The following is a 17,308-nucleotide window of genomic DNA, read 5'->3' on the forward strand; positions in this document are numbered from 1 at the left end:
TAGAACCATAGCTAATTACACCAATATTTTTTTCTAACCCTAGTTATTTGGAATTCTTAGAAACTAATCTATCTGTAGACACCCCAGGAATCCCAAAAGACCAAAAGCAAGGAAAGGAAAGCAAAAAGAAAAAATATGTGCGGTGGGGCTTCCAGGAAGATATTTATTATATCTATATACCTTCCTATAACTTTGCAGGGGTGTGACAAATTCATCAAGAACACATAACAACACTACTTGAAAAGCTTTGAGATAATCTGGTACCCCACTGGAGCAAACTCCTGGTTGTGAAATGGTTCATTTTGTTTCCCATTGTGGGATCCACTAGAGATGCAGCCAAACTATTCCCCAGGCAAAGCTGCATGCCAATGGAAACAGACACAGAAGAAAGGATTCATTTTTCCTTGGAAATGCTTGGGCCATGCAGAGCCATCGATAAAAAGAAACGGGAGTATTGCCAGGCTAGGTGACTCACACCTATAATCCTAGCTACGCAGGAGGCTGAGATCTGAGGATCTTGGTTCAGAGCCAGCCCAGGCACTAAAGAATGTTAGGCTCTTATCTCCAATTAACCACTAAAAACCTGGAAGTGGTGCCATGACTCAAAGGGTAGGGCAGAAGCCTTGAGCTGAAGAGCTCAGGGACAGCGCCCAGGCCCAGAATTCAAGCCCCACGACTGACCAAAAAAAAAAAGAGGCAAGTCTTCTGCTTCTCCCTCTCTCCTTTCCTGGGGATCCATAAAAAGTAGATGGTATGGTGAGTCTGAGGCTGGGACCTCTGCGGATTCAAATCATTCTCTTGCTTCACCTCTCCTAGTTGCCCAAATACCTGTTTAGCTAAAGAGGGCAGTGTTAGAGAATCAGGTAGAACTGCAGAGCTGTAGAGCTGTGTAGAGCATTCACATTCCAACCGTTCCTTTTTTTTTTTTTTTTTGACCAGTCCTAGGGCTTGAACTCAGGGCCTGAGAACTGTCCTTATCCACTTTTGCTCAAGGCTAGCGTTCTGCTACTTGAGCCACAGCACCACATCAGGCATTTTCTGTGTATGCGGTAATGAGGAATCAAACCCATGGCTCCATGCATGTGAAGTAAGCACTCTGTCTAGGCTACACTCTAGTCTGCACCTGTTCCATCCTTCAGTCTGCCTCACCATCTACTGCCCACTCTCCCCCTTTGTTACCCTAGAAGGAGCTGTTGCTGGCTATTTTGTGCACAGTGACCAAATGGTGCTGTTTTGTGATGTTTTTAAATAAGATTTCAGCCTATCCTGGGAATGTGAATTAGTGGTACAGTGCTTGTCTAGCATGCATAAAGCACTAGGTCCAATTTCTCAATACCACATAAACAGAAGAAGCCAGGAGTGCAGCTGTGCCTTAAGTGGTAGAGTGCTACCCTTGAGCTAAAGATAAAGAAGCTCAGGGATGGGCCAGGAGTGTGGCATAGTGGTAGAGTGCTTGCCTAGCCATGCATGAAGCCTTGGGTTCGATTCTTCCATGTCATATACACAGAAAAAGCCAGAAGTGGTGCTGTGGCTCAAGTGGTAGAGTGCTAGCCTTGAAGAAAAGTGTTCAAGGACAGTACCCAAGCCCTGAGTTCAAGCCCCAGGGCTGGAAGAAAAAAAATTTTCAGTCAGGCACTGGTGGTTTACACTTGTAACCCTAGTGACCCAGAGGGCTGAGATCTGAAGATCATGGTCCAAAGCCAGCAGACAAATCTGTGTGGGACTCATCTCCAAATTAAACATCAGAAAACCATAAGTACAGCTGTGGCCCAAATGGGAGAAAAGACAAGCAAGAATTCAGGCCCTGAGTTCAAATTCCAGTACTATCCCCCCCCCCCAAAAAAAAAGAAAAAGAAAGAAACACTAAGAGAGACCAACAGGTGTTAACAACAGGCCTGGACGGCACCTGAGGTTTTCATCTGGGTTGTTCTTAGACTATGGGCTATGATTTCCAGCCTTTTTCTTTTTCCCCCGAGGCCTTTGATATCATTTGATTGAGAAATGCTGGTTGCACCACTCTACAAATACACCATTTATTCCAGGCCAACCTAACAGGCTTTCCTTTCCCCCATTTCCTCAAGGACATTCACTGTTAGCAGCATGTCCCTCAACACTAGACTTAGAAAGGGAGAAAATGGTGGACAGATCTGCTAATTGAGGGTGTCTACTAAGCAAGGCTCCTTTGGACTCCTCTGTGCTTTGTTATAGTGTTCAGATAGAACTCAAGGGCTGGCCTGTGCTAAGTGAGTATTCTACACTGAGATAGACCATCTCATTCTTTTTTTTTTGCCAGTCCTGGGCTTCGGCTCAGGGCCTGAGCACTGTCCTTGGACTTTCTCAAGGCTAGAGCTCTACCACTTGAGCCTCAGCACCACTTCCGGCTTTTTTCTATGTATGTGGTACCGAGGAATTGAACCCGGGTCTTCATGCATGCTAGGCAAGCACTGTAACCACTAGGCCAAACTCCCGGCCGACCATCTCATTCTTTTTGTGTGTTTTTAAGGAGTGCTGAATGTTTATATCCTGATTGAAGAATTGGCTGACAGACTTGCAGGTGTCAGAACTCATCACACTCATCACATTATACATGGTATAGACATGAGTCTGTTATGTCTCTGGCATACCTCAAGAAAATGACAATAAAAGCAAAATTAATTCAAATATTTTCACAGAGTACACAGATATGGTTCTCTTTTCGAATTCTCTCTCTCTCTCTCTCTCTCTCTCTCTCTCTGCAGCACTTAGATTTGACCTCAGTATGACTAGTACAACTCTTGGTCTAAATCTCAGGACAGACAGCAGTGAGCTGTCTAAGCAGACACTCAATAAATGGTGTGTGCTTGCGCATGAGTGTACACATATGTGCGTGCCCGTGCACACACGCAAGTTACAGATACTGGGGCTTTAACTCAGAGCCTAGGCACTGTCCCTGGTTTTTTCCACTCAACGCTCCTACCCTATTATTTGAGTTAATTGGAGATAAGTCTCACAGACTTTTCTACTTGGACGCTTCGAACTATGATCCTTACATCTCTGCCTCCTGAGTAGCTAAGATAACAGGCTTGAGCCACAGGCACGTGGCTCTATACATATACCTTAGAGATAAGTAGATAATTATACAGCACATGGCTAGGCTGGAGCTGTCTCACTTAGTGGCAAAGCCCTTGCCCTGTAAGAGGAAGCAGGCCTTCAGGTCCTGGCGTCAGCAACACAAGAAAAAACGAACAAAAGCACAAACACTCCTATCAGGTTGCTTGCTGCCTATTTTTTGTCTTTCTTCCTTTTTTTTTCTTTTTGTAGCAAGGAGACCACAGTTCTTTTTACCTGCTCACAGCAAGTGAACAACCTGACTGGTTTTGCAAAGATTTGGTGATACTTGTGTCTATCATAGTTCCTTACCCCAAATACTCCATGAGAAATCCCTGCCACTCCCTGGCTAGCCTCCATTTTCCTCTCTCTCAGAACCTGATTTCATTAGGGAGTGAGTTCAGTCCTGACCCAGGGAGTTAGGTTCTAGGGTAATCCACTTTCCTTTCTACCACTTGGGTCAGGAACAGTCATGTGCCCTAAACAAGGATGAATTGAGATGGGAGGGGGAGAGTTCTTGGCTATTTATACCAGTTTCAAAACCAAGTATTGCCTGTCGCCAATGGCTCATGTCTGTAATCCTAGCTACTCAGGAGGCCAAGATCTGAGGATCACGGTTCAAAGCCAGCCAGTCGTGAAAGCCTGTGAGACTCTTATCTCCAATAAACTACTTGGAAAAAACTGGAAGTGGCACTGTGGTAGTTCAAGTGGTAGAGCGCTAGTCTTGAGTACAAAGAGACTCAGTGACAGCACCCAGGCCTTGAGTTCAAGTCCCAGGACCCACAAAAAAAAATGTCCACACAAGGGAAAGGCCATTTAAATGGCAAGGCAGAGGCCAGGGTGATGCATCTGGAAGGAAAGCAACAGTGAAGGGTGCCAGCTACCCAGCAGAAACGAGGAAAAGCCTGGAACACATTCCATTCCCACTGCAGGCCTCAAGAGGAGGTAAGCCTGCTACCCTTGACTCACAGTATGAGTGTTTAGAGCAGAGTGGCAGCACAACTGGATTTTGATGGGTTTTTGAGATGGGAGACTCACTATGTAGCCCAGACAGGCCTTGAATTTGTAATCCTCTTCCCTCAGCTTCCTGGCCACAGAGATTATTACAGGTGTGTGCCATCCTGCCTGGCAAAATGAAATCTTGTATGCTTCAAAGAAAAAGGGAGCTGGGCACTGGTGGCTCACATCTGTCATCGTAGCTACTCAGGAAGCTAAGATCTGAGGATCATGACTCAAAGCTATCCTCGGCAGGAAAATCCATGAGACTCTCATCTCCAATGAACCACCACAAAACCAGAACCAGCAGAGAGAGGCTCAGGGACCGAGACCATGACCTGAGTTCAAGCCCCAGGACTGGCAAAACAAAAACAAAGACACCTATTTATAGTCCTGGTTACTAACTAATCCTCTGCTTTGAAGATGTGCCTAGAATAAAACGTCCTTTAACCTTGTCATGCTCAGGTGGCTCACACCTGTCTTCCTAACTTAGGAGGCTGAGATCCTGAGGATCTCAATTGGAAGCCAGTCTGGGCAGAAAAGTCTGTGAGATTCTTTGATTCTTTATTTCTAACTACCCAACAAAAAGCTAGAATTAAAGCTGTGGCTCAGGTGGTAGAAAGCTAGCCTTGAGTGAAAAGATTAGAGGAGAGTTCCTTTGCCCTGAATTGAAGCCTCTGTACTGAAACAAAATAAGTAAATTAATTAAATTGGACCTGCTCTATTAGAAAGAAAAGGTTCTTTTTTTTTTTTTGCCAGTCCTGGGCTTGAGCTCAGGGCCTGAGCACTGTCCTTGGACTTTCTCAAGGCTAGAGCTCTACCACTTGAGCCTCAGCACCACTTCCAGCTTTTTTCTATGTATGTGGTACCGAGGAATCAAACCCGGGTCTTCATGCATGCTAGGCAAGCACTTTAACCACTAGGCCAAACTCCCGGCCAAGAAAAGGTTCTTGCAACAAATTTGCACACAAGCACCTGGCACTGATGGACTCCTGCCTAGTAATAATACTTTACAATAATACCTACTAGTTCACAAGGCAGGTTCAAAGCTTTTCTCTTGCCTATTTATTCCATAATAATTAAAAGCTGGTGAGTTCTCTGACCCCTGACAGTCTAGCTTATGACCATTTTTATTTTGTTTTGTTTTCTGATTGTGGGGCTTAAATGCAGGGCCTGGCTGCTGTCCCTGAACTTCTTTTGCTCAAGGCTAGTACTGTGTTGAACTACAGCTTCACTTCTGGCTTTTTTTTTTTTTTTGGTAGTTTATTGGAGATAAAGAGCCTCACAAACTTACTGCCCAGGCTGGCTTTGAACCATGATCCTAAGATCTCCAGCCTCCTGAGTAGCTATGGAGACAGCGTGAGTCATTGACTTCTGGTTTCACTTCCAATTCTCAGCAAGTGCAAAGAATCTCTATCAGCTTTAGAGTCCTACCAATAAAGCACTGCCTAACTGGGGTGACCACTGCTTAAAAGATGTCTCTTATAAGCCTTAAACCATCGTAAGCCAGATGCTGGCAGTTCACACCTGGTAGTTCACACCTGTAATCCTAGCTACTCAGGAAGATGAGATGTGAGGATGGAGTTGAAAAGCCAGGCAAGACAGGAAAGTACACCAATTTCTTCTCTGCAGTTAGCCACTAGAAAAGCTAGGCATGGAGCTGTGGCTCAAGTTGTACAGCACCAGTTTTATGCAAAAAGTATACACATACACACACAGAAAATGTTATCTCGGAGGTAACTATAGCATTCTTATTTGCAACCATAAGAGAGAGGCAGAGGGAAGCCGAGAAAATAGAAGGCAGCTTGCAGAGGAAGAAAGACAAGAGGCAAGCTTTAGCATTACTGGGGCCAAACAGAACGAGGAATCTTGCCAGCACCAAAGTGCAGGATTGGAAGCGATTAGGAATCCTGCATGGACTTTCAGGAAAGATTCTGGGCCACAGTACGGGGCCTCTTCTGTCTGGGCCAGGAGAATTCTGGCATCAGCCCCTAGGCCCAAGCATGTTCCTACCTAATTGAAGTCAAATGTGCTGGGGGAAGGGAGGGAGGCAGCCTCCAGTATTTCCTGGCTGTGCACAGTCCTCTGCGCCCTGCAGTTGGCCTTGTTTGAGAGCCAAGCCAGTTAGTGTTGATTTTCTGCAGCTTGGAAACAAATGCAATGAAGCTGTTTTCTGGAGGCCTGCATTTAGAAAAGAGGGTTTCAGTTAGTTTCCCCAAGGACAGGTGGGGTGGGGTGGGGTGGGGAGTGGAGGGGGAGCGTGACGTGGCTCTGTGGCTCTCTGGCTTTGCCAGCAAGCATAGTGCAGGGCTTCTGCCTAAGCATAAAGGGGAGTTGGATCTGCTTCAGCTAAGGCTGCATCTGTCAGCAAAGATAACTTCCCCAGATGCTGCCGGTAACCCCCTTTGGCCATGGGTGAGAAGTCACAATTTGGTTACTCTGCTGGAGTGCTTCTGAGAGAAAAAGTTCCTGATGCCTCCTAAAATTTTCCGCTGACTCTCTTTCCCTTCCAGGTCTTTCTCTGTGATCTTGCTTCTTTTGCTCTTGAAATTAGTTCAGGCAGCATGGAAGCCCTTGGTGCTTAGCACTATGTTAATGATGTAAAGTGACACAAACAGATTTCTGAGGTTGTATTTTTTTTTTTTTAAACAGGCAACCCGACTTATCTCATGTTCAGGGCAAAGTCAGAATCTTTTGCTTGTTGGACCATCATGGAGGCAGTAAATTCTGAAAGAATCCAGGCAGCTGAGGGCACCTGCTGGACTCTTCCTTATTTGCTTTTTTCTTTTGTTGTCCTTGGGAATTACATACACTCATACCTAGCCACATGCCCAGCCCCAGGGCTCTTTCTTTATAGATGAGAAAAGCATAGACAAGATCTGGTCCAGGATCTGCTGCTTGTGGGCAAAAGATGGCAAACACATGAAATGGGAATGGCTGTCCTGTCTGACCTGCCATCACTGCTCAGGGCTACAGGTTGACTTTGATGGTTTGAAGAATGGCTATACCAGCTGTGTTATAGCAGGGAGATTCCCCCACACACACCTTTTTTTGGTGGGTTGTGGGGCCTGAACTTGGCCTGGGCACTGTTCCTGAGCTCTTCAGCTCAAGACTACCACCCTACCCCTGGGCCTGAGCGCTGTCCCTGGGCTCTTCAGCTTAAGGCTACCTCCATACCCTTGAGCCAAGCCCCACTTCCAGTTTTCTAGAGGTTAAATGGAGATAAGAGTCTCAGGTCCTTTTGTGCCTGGCCTGGCTTTGAACCTTGATCTCAGATCTCAGCCTCCTGAGTAGGATTATAGGCGTGAGCCTTTCGCCCCTTTTAAGTGTTGTATTGAAGCTTGAACTCAGGGCTTGGGCTCTGTCCCCGAGGCTTTTGTTGTTGTTGGTGGTGGTCATGGAGTTTGCACTCAGGGCCTGAGGGCTGCCCCTAAGCCTTTTTCACTAAAAGCTAACCCTCTACCACTTTGAGCCATAGTGCTACCTTTAGTTTTCTGGTGATTCGTTGGGAATAACAGATTTTCCTGCCTGGGCTGGCTTGGAAGCATGATCCTTAGATCTCAGCTTCCTGAGTAGTTAGGATGACAGGCATGAGCTATGGGAGCCCAGCAGCAGGGTGATTTATCCTGGGTCTCCTTAGCCAGTGATTCCATGCTGGGTCAACTGATCTGTATTAATTTTGAGGCAATCTCAGGCTCCATCTGAAAGGAAGGTTTCAGTTAAGAGGATTTAGAACATGGTCTGAAACAAAGCTGCTTTAGTTCACTCAGCGAGCCTGGTAATTAGTCCTGAGTAGCAAATATTATCTTTATCAGTGCAATGCCTGTGCCAAGTACCAAAACTACATTTTTCTGGATGATTTCCAGTGAAGTTTTGATTCAGAGCAATTCACCATGAGGCTCCAAAGTGAATGATCATTTTGTATAATAGGTTGTTCACTTCTACCTTCAATGCAGCAAGAAGTGCACAATCAGATTGTGAAGCTACTGCAGAAGCATTTTTCCATTCATCCTAAACTTCCAGGATTACAGTGGACTACTGTTCCTAGACAGTATACTCGCTGGCTGCCATGTTTCTCAGTGTTGTTCTCTGGGTACAACTCTTGAGAATTAATGCCCCATGAAACCTGTGGGTCTCTTCCTGGGAGTGATCCAGGGAGAGCTAGTATGTTAGACTCAAGGTAAAGAAGGCTTAGCATTAAAAAAGGGAGTGGATGGGCGTGGTGGCTCATGCCTGTAATCCTAGCTACACAGGAGGCTGAGATCTGAGGATTGCAGTTCAAAGCTAGCTTGGGTACTAAAGAATCTGGGACTCTTATCTCCAATTAACCTCTAGAAAACTAGAAAAATGGGAAATGGGACTTGGCTCCAGGGTAGGGTGGTAGCCTTGAGCTAAAGAGCTCAGGGATAGCGCCCAGGCTGGCCCCATGACCCCCCCACACACACAAAAAGGGAGTGGAAAAGTATTATGAAGTTAGTGAAGATAAAAGAGGCATAACTCCCCCACACCTGCAAGGGAAAAACAAAGATGCATTTATAACCTCCCCCAATGAACAAATGAAAACTGTTGTTTGCTCCAGTGTTGGAAGGGATAAAAATCAAATCCCTATCACTGAGAGGAAGGAGATATGTGGTGTTGGTAGGGTCAGACTTGGGGCTGCAGAGTGGGAAGCCTTTTCTTTTTGCCAGTCCTGGGCCTTGAACTCAGGGACTGAACACTCTCCTTAGGCTTTCTCAAGGCTAGAGCTCTACCACTTGAGCCAAGCACCACTTCTGGCTTTTTTCTATGTATGTGGTACCAAGGAATCGAACCTGGGTCTTTCTGCATGCTAGGCAAGCACTCTATCACTAGGCCAAACTTCCAGCCCCATGGTGGTGGGGGAGCATTTCCATTATGGCTGTACCTGATGGTGGCATTTAAATTTTATTTAGCTGGTATGGTGGTACATACCTGTATTCTCATCTACTTAGAAGATGGAGGCAAGAGTATTTTAGGATCTGGGCAAAGTTGAGACATCATCTGAAAAGGAAAATAAAAACAAAAGGGCTGCTGGGTGCTGGTGGCTCACACCTACAATCCTAGCTACTAAGAAGGCTGAGATATGAGGATCGATGCCTCAGAGTCAACCCAAATAGGAGAGTCTGTGAGATTCTTATCTCCAATTAATCATCAGAAAATGGGAAATAGTGTTGTGCCTCAAAGAGTGCTAGCCTTGGATTGAAAGAGCTCCGAGACATCACCTGGGCCCTGAGTTCAAGACCCATAACTGACAAAAAAAACCCCCAAAAACCCAAAACCTCAAACCAAAACCAAAAGGCTTAGGGAAATCATGTTTAGTAGAGCATTGCCTAACAAATGTTGAGACCCTGCATTCCATCTCTAGAACCAGAAAAAAAAAATTCAAGTTTGGTGTGTTGGCAAGACGTAATCCAAGAGTGAGGCAGAAATATCTTCAATAATGACAGCTAGCATGGATCACAGAACAAAAGCCTGTTTAAAAAATAAGAAAAAGGTGCCAGGAGTTTGGCCTAGTAGTAGAGTGCTTGCCTAGCATACACAAAGACCCAGGTTCAGTTCGTTGGTACCACATACATAGAAAAAACCGGAAGTAGACCTCTAGCCTTGAGAAAGTCCAAGGACAGTGCTCAGGCCCTGAGCTCAAGATCAGGACTGGCCAAAAAAATAAACAAAAACAAAAAACAAAAAATACAAAAATCTAGCCAGGTGCTGGTAACTCAGGCCTGTTAGCTTGCCAGGAGGCTGAGATCTGAGGATCACAGTTCAATGCCAGCTTGGGCAGCAAAGTCTGTGAGACTCATCTCCAATTGACCACCAGAAAACTGAAGTAGAACTGTAGCTCAATGTGGTAGAGTACTAGACGAGTGAAAAAGCTTAGCGACAGTGCCCAGGCCCTGAGTTCAAGCCCCACAGGCACTACCACCACACACACACACACACACACACACACACACACACACACACACACACACACACACACACACACACACACACACAAAACCCCACATTAAAAAACACCCCCCATCCAAGCATGATGGCTAATGCCTGTATTCCCAGCTACTCAGGAGGCTGAGATCTAAGTATCATGGTTCAGAGCCAGTCTGGGTACTAAAGTCCATGAGACTCTTAACTCCAATTAACCACCAGAAAACAAGAAGTGGCTCTATGGCTCAAGGGGCAGGGCAGTAGCCTTGAGCTGAAGAGCTTAGGGACAATGCCCAGGCCCAGAGTTCAAGTCCCACAATGGACAAAAACAAAAAAAACTGCTGGACAAGGTGGCTCATACCTGTAATCGTAACTACTCAGGAGGCTGAGATCTGAGGATCAAGGTTCAAAACCAGACCAGGTAGGACACAAAAGGACCTGGGACTCATCACCAATTAACCTCTAGAAAACGGGAAGTGGGATTTGGCTTAGGGGTAGGGGGGTAAGCCATGAGCTGAAGAACGCAGGGTCAGTGCCCAAGCCAAGTTCAAGCCCCATGACCCACCAAAACAAACAAAAACCCTTTAAGGTACATCCAGAGTCTGTATGCAGATATTCTAGGATTCTCATTTTTTAAGTTTTCACAGGCAAAAATGGATTCTGGGGGTATAGCTTAGTGGTCTAGTGTAACACTGTGCACAAGTGTTAACTCTTCAGCCAAAGTATGCTCTCAGCACCATGGCATGGCACATAGCAGCCAGATCTAGTGGCTGGTGCTTGTGGTGGAGGTATTCTGGCTGCACCAATGGGCTTTCCAGCCACCACAGAAGGCTGTTCAGATTCCATGTGCCAAGTTCTCACACTCCACTGACTGGCTGCTTGCAGCCTTGGATGAGGGCTTGACTGTGTAGGCAGGAAGGGGAGCTGCTCCCCAGACTCTCCAAGTCATGTATGCCACACTTTTTTTTTTTTGGCCCCCTTCTCTTTCTTTCTGGCCCCGCTCGCTCCGGCCACCACTCGCTCCGGCCACCACTCGGTTGGGCTCCGCTTGCTTGCTTTCGCTCTCTGTCGCTTGTTGCGGTCTCGTCTCTGGCACTTCCGGCTTGGTTGTGTCTCGACTCTGGCACTTCCGGCTTGGTTGTGTATGTGGGATACCGAGGAATCGAACCCGGGTCCTTGTGCATGCTAGGCAAGCACTTTAACCGCTAGGCCAAACTCCCGGGCCCGTATGCCACACTTTCTAAATAGAACATCTATCTCTGCTGGGTAGGGAACCACACAATTAATTGACAAATGATTAATATGTCTGGGCTTCCCTCTGCCAAGGTGTTCTGTCTTATTTCCTAAAGTACCCAGTTCAATCCTTTTTTTAAAAAAAATTTGAGATGGGGGGGTGTGGGGGGGGAGGGAAATGGGGACCAAGACATGTGAAAGGATATCAATGTATGTGAATTAATGCACCTTCTATCTGGCAAATATCATGTAACCCTTTTACTAATTACAATAAAAAAAATAAAAAATTTGAGACAGGGGCTGGGAGCATAGCCTAGTGTTCGCCCTGCATGCATGAAACCCTGGGTTGGATTCCTCAGTACCACATACACAGAAAAAACGCTGGAAGTGGTGCTGCGGCTCAAGTGGCAGGGTGCTAGCCTTGAGCAAAAAAAAACAAAACAAAAAAATGAGACAGGGTCTTGCTGTGCTGCCCAGGCTGTCCTTGAACTCTTGGTCTCAAGCGATCCTCCTGCTTCAGCCTCCTAAACAACTCAGAAAATGGGCACAGGCTTAGATCTGGCTACTTGTCATGGGTGGATGAATGGATGGATGGCTTATTAGGCTGTAGGAAGTGATGCTCATGTGGCTTTTGAAATCCAGGCCAGTAACCCTTTTCTGGATTATCAGACACGTGCTCCCAAGCACACTCAGACAGATTCACAGAGGGCTAACAATCCCAAAGGTTGGTTATTTCGATGCAATTTAATTATTCAGGTAGTATGGACACATGGTTCATCTCCATCCTGAAGAAAACACTTCAAGCTCCCACCTTGAGTAATTCTATCCAATTCAAACAGCTCTTTAACCTTCCTGGTGTGAATGTTGGTGTGCTTGTTCCCTGGGCACAGACTTGTTTGTCCCACCCGTGCAAAGCTCGGCAGGGCTGCCTGTTTGCCTGCAGGGGTGATGCTAATGAACTGTGGAGAATACCCGGCAACTACATCTAATTCTGGTCATTAGTGTGCCACCACCCATCCCAGCTTCCACAGGGTCAGACATGCAGGACAAACGTGACAAGCACTTGGCCAAAACAGCAGGACTCTTAGCTAGTGTAAAAATAGATTTTAAATAAAATAGAAACTCTATAGGAAAGAGAAATTATGCTTTCCATTTTCATTCTTGTTTTAGGATATCTGTATATTCAAGTCCAAAGAGAGGACTTCCAGTCTGGTCTGCCCCACATGAGATTCAGAATGGCTGTGTACATGCCTTCTGCAAACAGTCAAGGCTTCTGGGAAGGGCGGTGGCAGCTCCACACAGATAAGGAACCCGGTGGTGATGGGAAATGGAGTCCACAGACTAAAGAAATGATTCAGAAGTGTGCTAAATCAAATCCTTTGGCTAAATTAGAAAGCAAAAACCAAAGTCCATGGCTGAACAGTAAGCCTTGTTGACCTAATCCAGCTACCTCTTCTAGACGCTAAATTCTAACATGGTTACACTTCAGTTATTTTTGTTTGTTTGTTTTTGTTTTGCTCAATTCCTATAGGTGGACTGATGTTTCAGGCTCTAGAGGAAGTACACAGACACTCTGTTGGTCCACCATAAGCATTACAAAGGGATCTGTGGAAATTCCAGGTTTTAGAATTGGAAAGAGCCTTTGCTGTACCTTGACAACAACTGAAAATCTGCCCCAGCCCCCTCTGGCTACAGCCCGTGCTGGTCCATCTTCCAGCAAAGTGCAGGAGCTGCCAGAGGCCCCCTCACCACACCTTTATATGGACAGTTACCCCCACAACTCTTCTCACTGGATGCTAGACTGTGACTTGGAGACTGAGTCTTGGAGTAGCCACCAAGCCTCTTTCTTAAGTGCAATGAGTAATGCTGTAAGGAATCAACAAAATAAACAACAAAAATTGCCACCATTTTCTGCACCCTGGATCTACTTGGTCTACCTCAGGCTATGTTTTTTCCTGGCCAGGCTTAGAGCAAGTTAAGATGGCTGCTGGGATCAGCCAGCTTCTCTTCATGTAACATCGGAACAATTCTCCAACTATGAGGCAGAGGGGCAGGAGACTATGTGGGCAAGTGTGGGTTTTTTTTTTTTCCCAGCTCTGTGGTAGCAAGGGGACCTCTCAGAAGAGCTACTCTGAGTCCTGGAAGGTCAGAGCCTGGGTGCTGGGTAATGTGAACTTCCAGGTCACAATAAAACTTTGTGTCTCAAACTGATGCCCAAAAGAACGGTAAATACTCCAACTCAATAAATACAACTCAAAAATGCCCCATGGGTCAGGGCATCTACCAGGCGGAAGGCAATTGGAGCGTGTGAGCTTCGTGACTGGCATCACACTGAACACACTGCCATGGCCTTCAGCCTTGCACTCAGCACACCACACACAAACGAAAGGGCAAAGACTAGCTCATCCTCACTCCTGCTTCTTAGGCCCACCCTCCTGCAGTGCAGGGCACAGTCGCAGGGACGCTTCTCCAGGGTCACTTGCCCCGCTTGCTGCGGCCCTTCCTGGAGGGCAGTCTCCCACTGCTCCCAGAAGCAGAGGGACTGGGGGCTGAGGCCACCGCAATGTTGATCTGCCCCTCTTGGATTTCCTGCCGGGTCTCCACGGGCAGGTGGCTGATCTGCTGCTGCGCCTCCAGGTAGAACATGACGTCGCGCAGCTGCTCCTGGATCTCTGAGATCTGCAGGTCCTTCTGGTCGCAGGTTTCCTTCAGCAACTTCTCCCCATCCCTCAGCTTGCTCTGCAGGAGGGCCTGGTTGGCGCGCAAACACTTGTTCATTTCCTGCTCTTCATGGAGCTCGGTGGTGAGTCTGGCCACTTTTGTGTTCAGCTGGGTGCACCTTTGGCAAAACAAAGGGTGACAGAAGCCCACTGACATTTGCTGACACAGTCTCCATGCCCCTCCTGCTGGGAATGAGCCACTCCTACCACGCCACTGAAATCACTACAAAGCAATCCCCAACTTCAAGAGTTTTCAGAATCAGAAGACTTCCAATCATAGAAAGCTGTGATTCATGGCCACACTTGTAGGTTCTGCTGCTCCTGGGGTTTGGCAGTCAGTGAGTACACAGGGCCCCCGGGGCCATGTGCTTGGACTAGGAAGTTCTGAGGAAAAGTGACATTCTTGGATAGTCAAGTGCTCTGACCTCACTGAATTGGCTGCAGGAGGAAGAAGGTGCTTATGCTAACCACCATGTCTCAGGAATTGGGAGTGCCCTATTTTTGATGCCCAATTTTACTCATTAGTAAGGAATAAGTGTGTGTATGTGTGTGTATCTTTCCTGGGGGTTCAACTCGGAGCCTGGTCACTGTCTCTGTCTCTGTCTCTCTCTGTCTGTCTCTCTCTGTCTCTGTCTCTCTCCTAGTGCTCTACCATTTGAGCCAAACCTACGCTTAACAGTTTTTTTATTTTATTTATTTTTTTTGGGGGGGTGCGTAACTGTAAATTAAGAGTCTCTTGGGCTTTCCTACCTGAGCTGGCTTTGAACCAAGATTCTAAGACCTCAGCCGCCTGACTAGTTAGGATTACACGCATGAGCCACAGGCACCTGCTTCACTGCACTTTTTTTTTTTCTTTGGCTAGTCTTAGGGCTTTCTCAAGGCTAGAGCTCTACCACCTGAGCCACAGTACCACTTCCAGACTTTTCTGTGTATGTGGTACCAAGGAATTGAACACGGGATTTCATGAATGCCAGGCAAGCACTCTACCACTAGGCCAAACTCCCGGCCCCTGCACTTTTTTTTTTTTTTTAAGCTGCTTCATCAGGGAACCCCCAGAATGTGCTGACGAACATGCTCAAAATTGAGGGTGTCGGGCCAGGAGTTTGGCCTAGTGGTAGAGTGCTTGTACAAACACCCAGGTTCAATTCCTTGGTACCACGTACATAGAAAAAAGCTGGAAATGGTGTTATGGCTTAAGTGGTAGAGCTCTAGCCTTGAGAAAGGCCAAGGACAGTGCTCAAGCCCTGAGTTCAAGCCCCAGGACTGGCCAAAAAAAAAAAAAGTTGAGGATGTCCCAACATGAAGGAGCTAGTATTGTTCCAGGGGGTCTGTTATTATGCAGTGGCTAATTCCAAGGACAGACAAGAGGTACCTACTTTCTCTCCACAGATTGCTTTTCCTTGAGAAGATCATTCAGCCTGTGTTCCAGACTATCACACTTCTCAATTGTTTCTTTAAATTTGGTCTTCATGTTGTTAATCTGAAAGAGCAAATAGAGAGGGTCTCATTACTCATGTATACTTTTCCTTCCTAATTATCTCCATGCAACTATGACAATCCAAACTCAGAAGAGGTGGGGTGATAGGAGCACAGACAGTGAGACCCCATTTCTTCCTTACCATTTCTCTCTGCCAGGATGAATAAGGTGTAGAAGCTGCTGGATGTGCAGGGGAAAGCTGGAAATGAGCCAGCTATTCAGGTTCTGGAATGTCAGAGGCCAGACCAGAGTCTACTAATTCCCATCCTGAGCTTACATGCCATAAGTTATTATCTACTGGTCATCTGAGAAACTTGTGAGGGTGGCTTTTACTTGTTTGGTAGTTTGGTTCCAAAAATTTTCTTTCTTTTTTTTTTTTTTTTGGTGTGTGTGTGGGTGTGGGTCACAGTGCTTGAACTCAGCCTGGACACTGTCCCTGAGCTCTTCAGCTCAAGGCTACCACCTTACCCTTGGGCCAAGTCCCGCTTCTGGTTTTCTAGAGATTAATTGGAGGTAAGAGTCTCAGGTCCTTTTGTGCCCAGACTGGCTTTGAACCTTCATCCTCAGATCTCAGCCTCCTGAGAAGTTAGGATTACAGGTGTGAGCCACCACGCCCGGCTTGGTTCCCCAATTTTTCTCTCCACCATGAGGCTATATGGAATATAAGTAGTCCATCTTTTCCTTAGATTCATTTTTTAAAGTAATGTACGGGGCTGGGAGTTTGGCCTAGTGGTAGAGTGCTTGCCTAGCATGCATGAAGACCCGGGTTCAATTCCTCAGAATCACATACATAAAAAAAGCTGGAAGTGGTGCTGTGGCTCAAGTGGTAGAACTTTAGCAAACCCAAGGACAGTGCTCAGGCCCTGATTTTTAAGCCCCAGGATTGGGGGGGGGGGGAAGTAATGTATCTATAGAACTAATGCATAAAACTTAAGAAAATCCTATGGCCCAGCTATTGACTGTGTGCTTCCCAGGCAGTGTCTTGTTTATCCCTCCTAACAAGTCAATGTTACAGTCTACTCTGAACAGAAACTAAGGCCTAAGAGAAAGGCGACGTCAGGGTCATCCAAAATCAAGTCTGGGGTCATAGCCAAGATCTAAACCCGCACCGCACACAGGAGGCTATAGCTCTATAGCAAAGGAGACATGACCTCTGAGCTATATTGAAACTCTCCATGGAGGCCTTGCTTGTGGTTCATATAACATCCATTGTGCCAGAAAAGGACATGCTTCTAACACTCCTTTGTAACATTTTCATATAACTTGCCTAGCCAGCTTCTAATAGCACTGCTATTTTAAAAAGTAAGTGCTTTAACAGAAAGTATGTTTATAGTCAACTTAAGTTGGAAGAATTCTTGGTGACAGGCTAGCTAGTACAAAGCTCTTGACTTTAAACCCCAATATAAGGGAAGGGAAGGGAAGAACCAAATGGCTTTAAAATTGCTCTCGAATTACAGCTTCGTTTATAAGTAAAGTCCACAAGAATTTCCACCTCCGTCAAACTCCATGAGCAGGAATCTGCTAATAAAAGCCAGGGTTCGGGTCACTGTCCCGTCTGCAGAGTCCACTGCTGGGGGTGTACTTGTGGACAGACACTGGTAAAAAGAAAAGTTCAGGACAAAAGGCAGCCACAAACTTAGGAACAAATTCCATCTGTTACTAGAAAACAAAAGCATCCTTTCAAGTGCAGTGAGCTTCCTGGTTATGCTGCCCTGGTCTCTGCTTGTCCCTCTTACAAGCAACTATGAGTGAGTTGCACAGCATTTCCTTTCCCCTCCCAACTTAGTTATCTTTTTCTTTTCTTGAACTCAGCACCTGAGCACTGTCCTTGGGTTTTCTCAAGGCTAGCACT

At 46.3% G+C, this 17,308-nt stretch overlaps 1 protein-coding gene across 3 annotated transcripts in view; it reads right to left on the minus strand.

The window, feature by feature from the left end:
- Positions 1-11,984: 11,984 nt before the first annotated feature.
- The window catches only part of Brap (BRCA1 associated protein), a 37,702-nt gene continuing 32,378 nt past the window's right edge, over positions 11,985-17,308 (minus strand). For all 3 annotated transcript variants that reach the window (XM_090320061.1, XM_090320059.1, XM_090320060.1), the window contains 2 exons: positions 15,356-15,459; positions 11,985-14,098 (listed from right to left, as the gene is read on the minus strand). In XM_090320061.1, coding sequence (XP_090176187.1) covers positions 13,735-14,098; positions 15,356-15,459 — 468 coding nt within the window. In that variant the 3' untranslated portion in view covers positions 11,985-13,734. The remainder of the gene's footprint in view (positions 14,099-15,355; positions 15,460-17,308) is intronic.

Source organism: Megascapheus bottae, chromosome 28 (assembly GCF_031878675.1).
Source record: "Megascapheus bottae isolate mThoBot1 chromosome 28, mThoBot2.hap1, whole genome shotgun sequence".
NCBI lineage: Eukaryota > Metazoa > Chordata > Mammalia > Rodentia > Geomyidae > Megascapheus > Megascapheus bottae.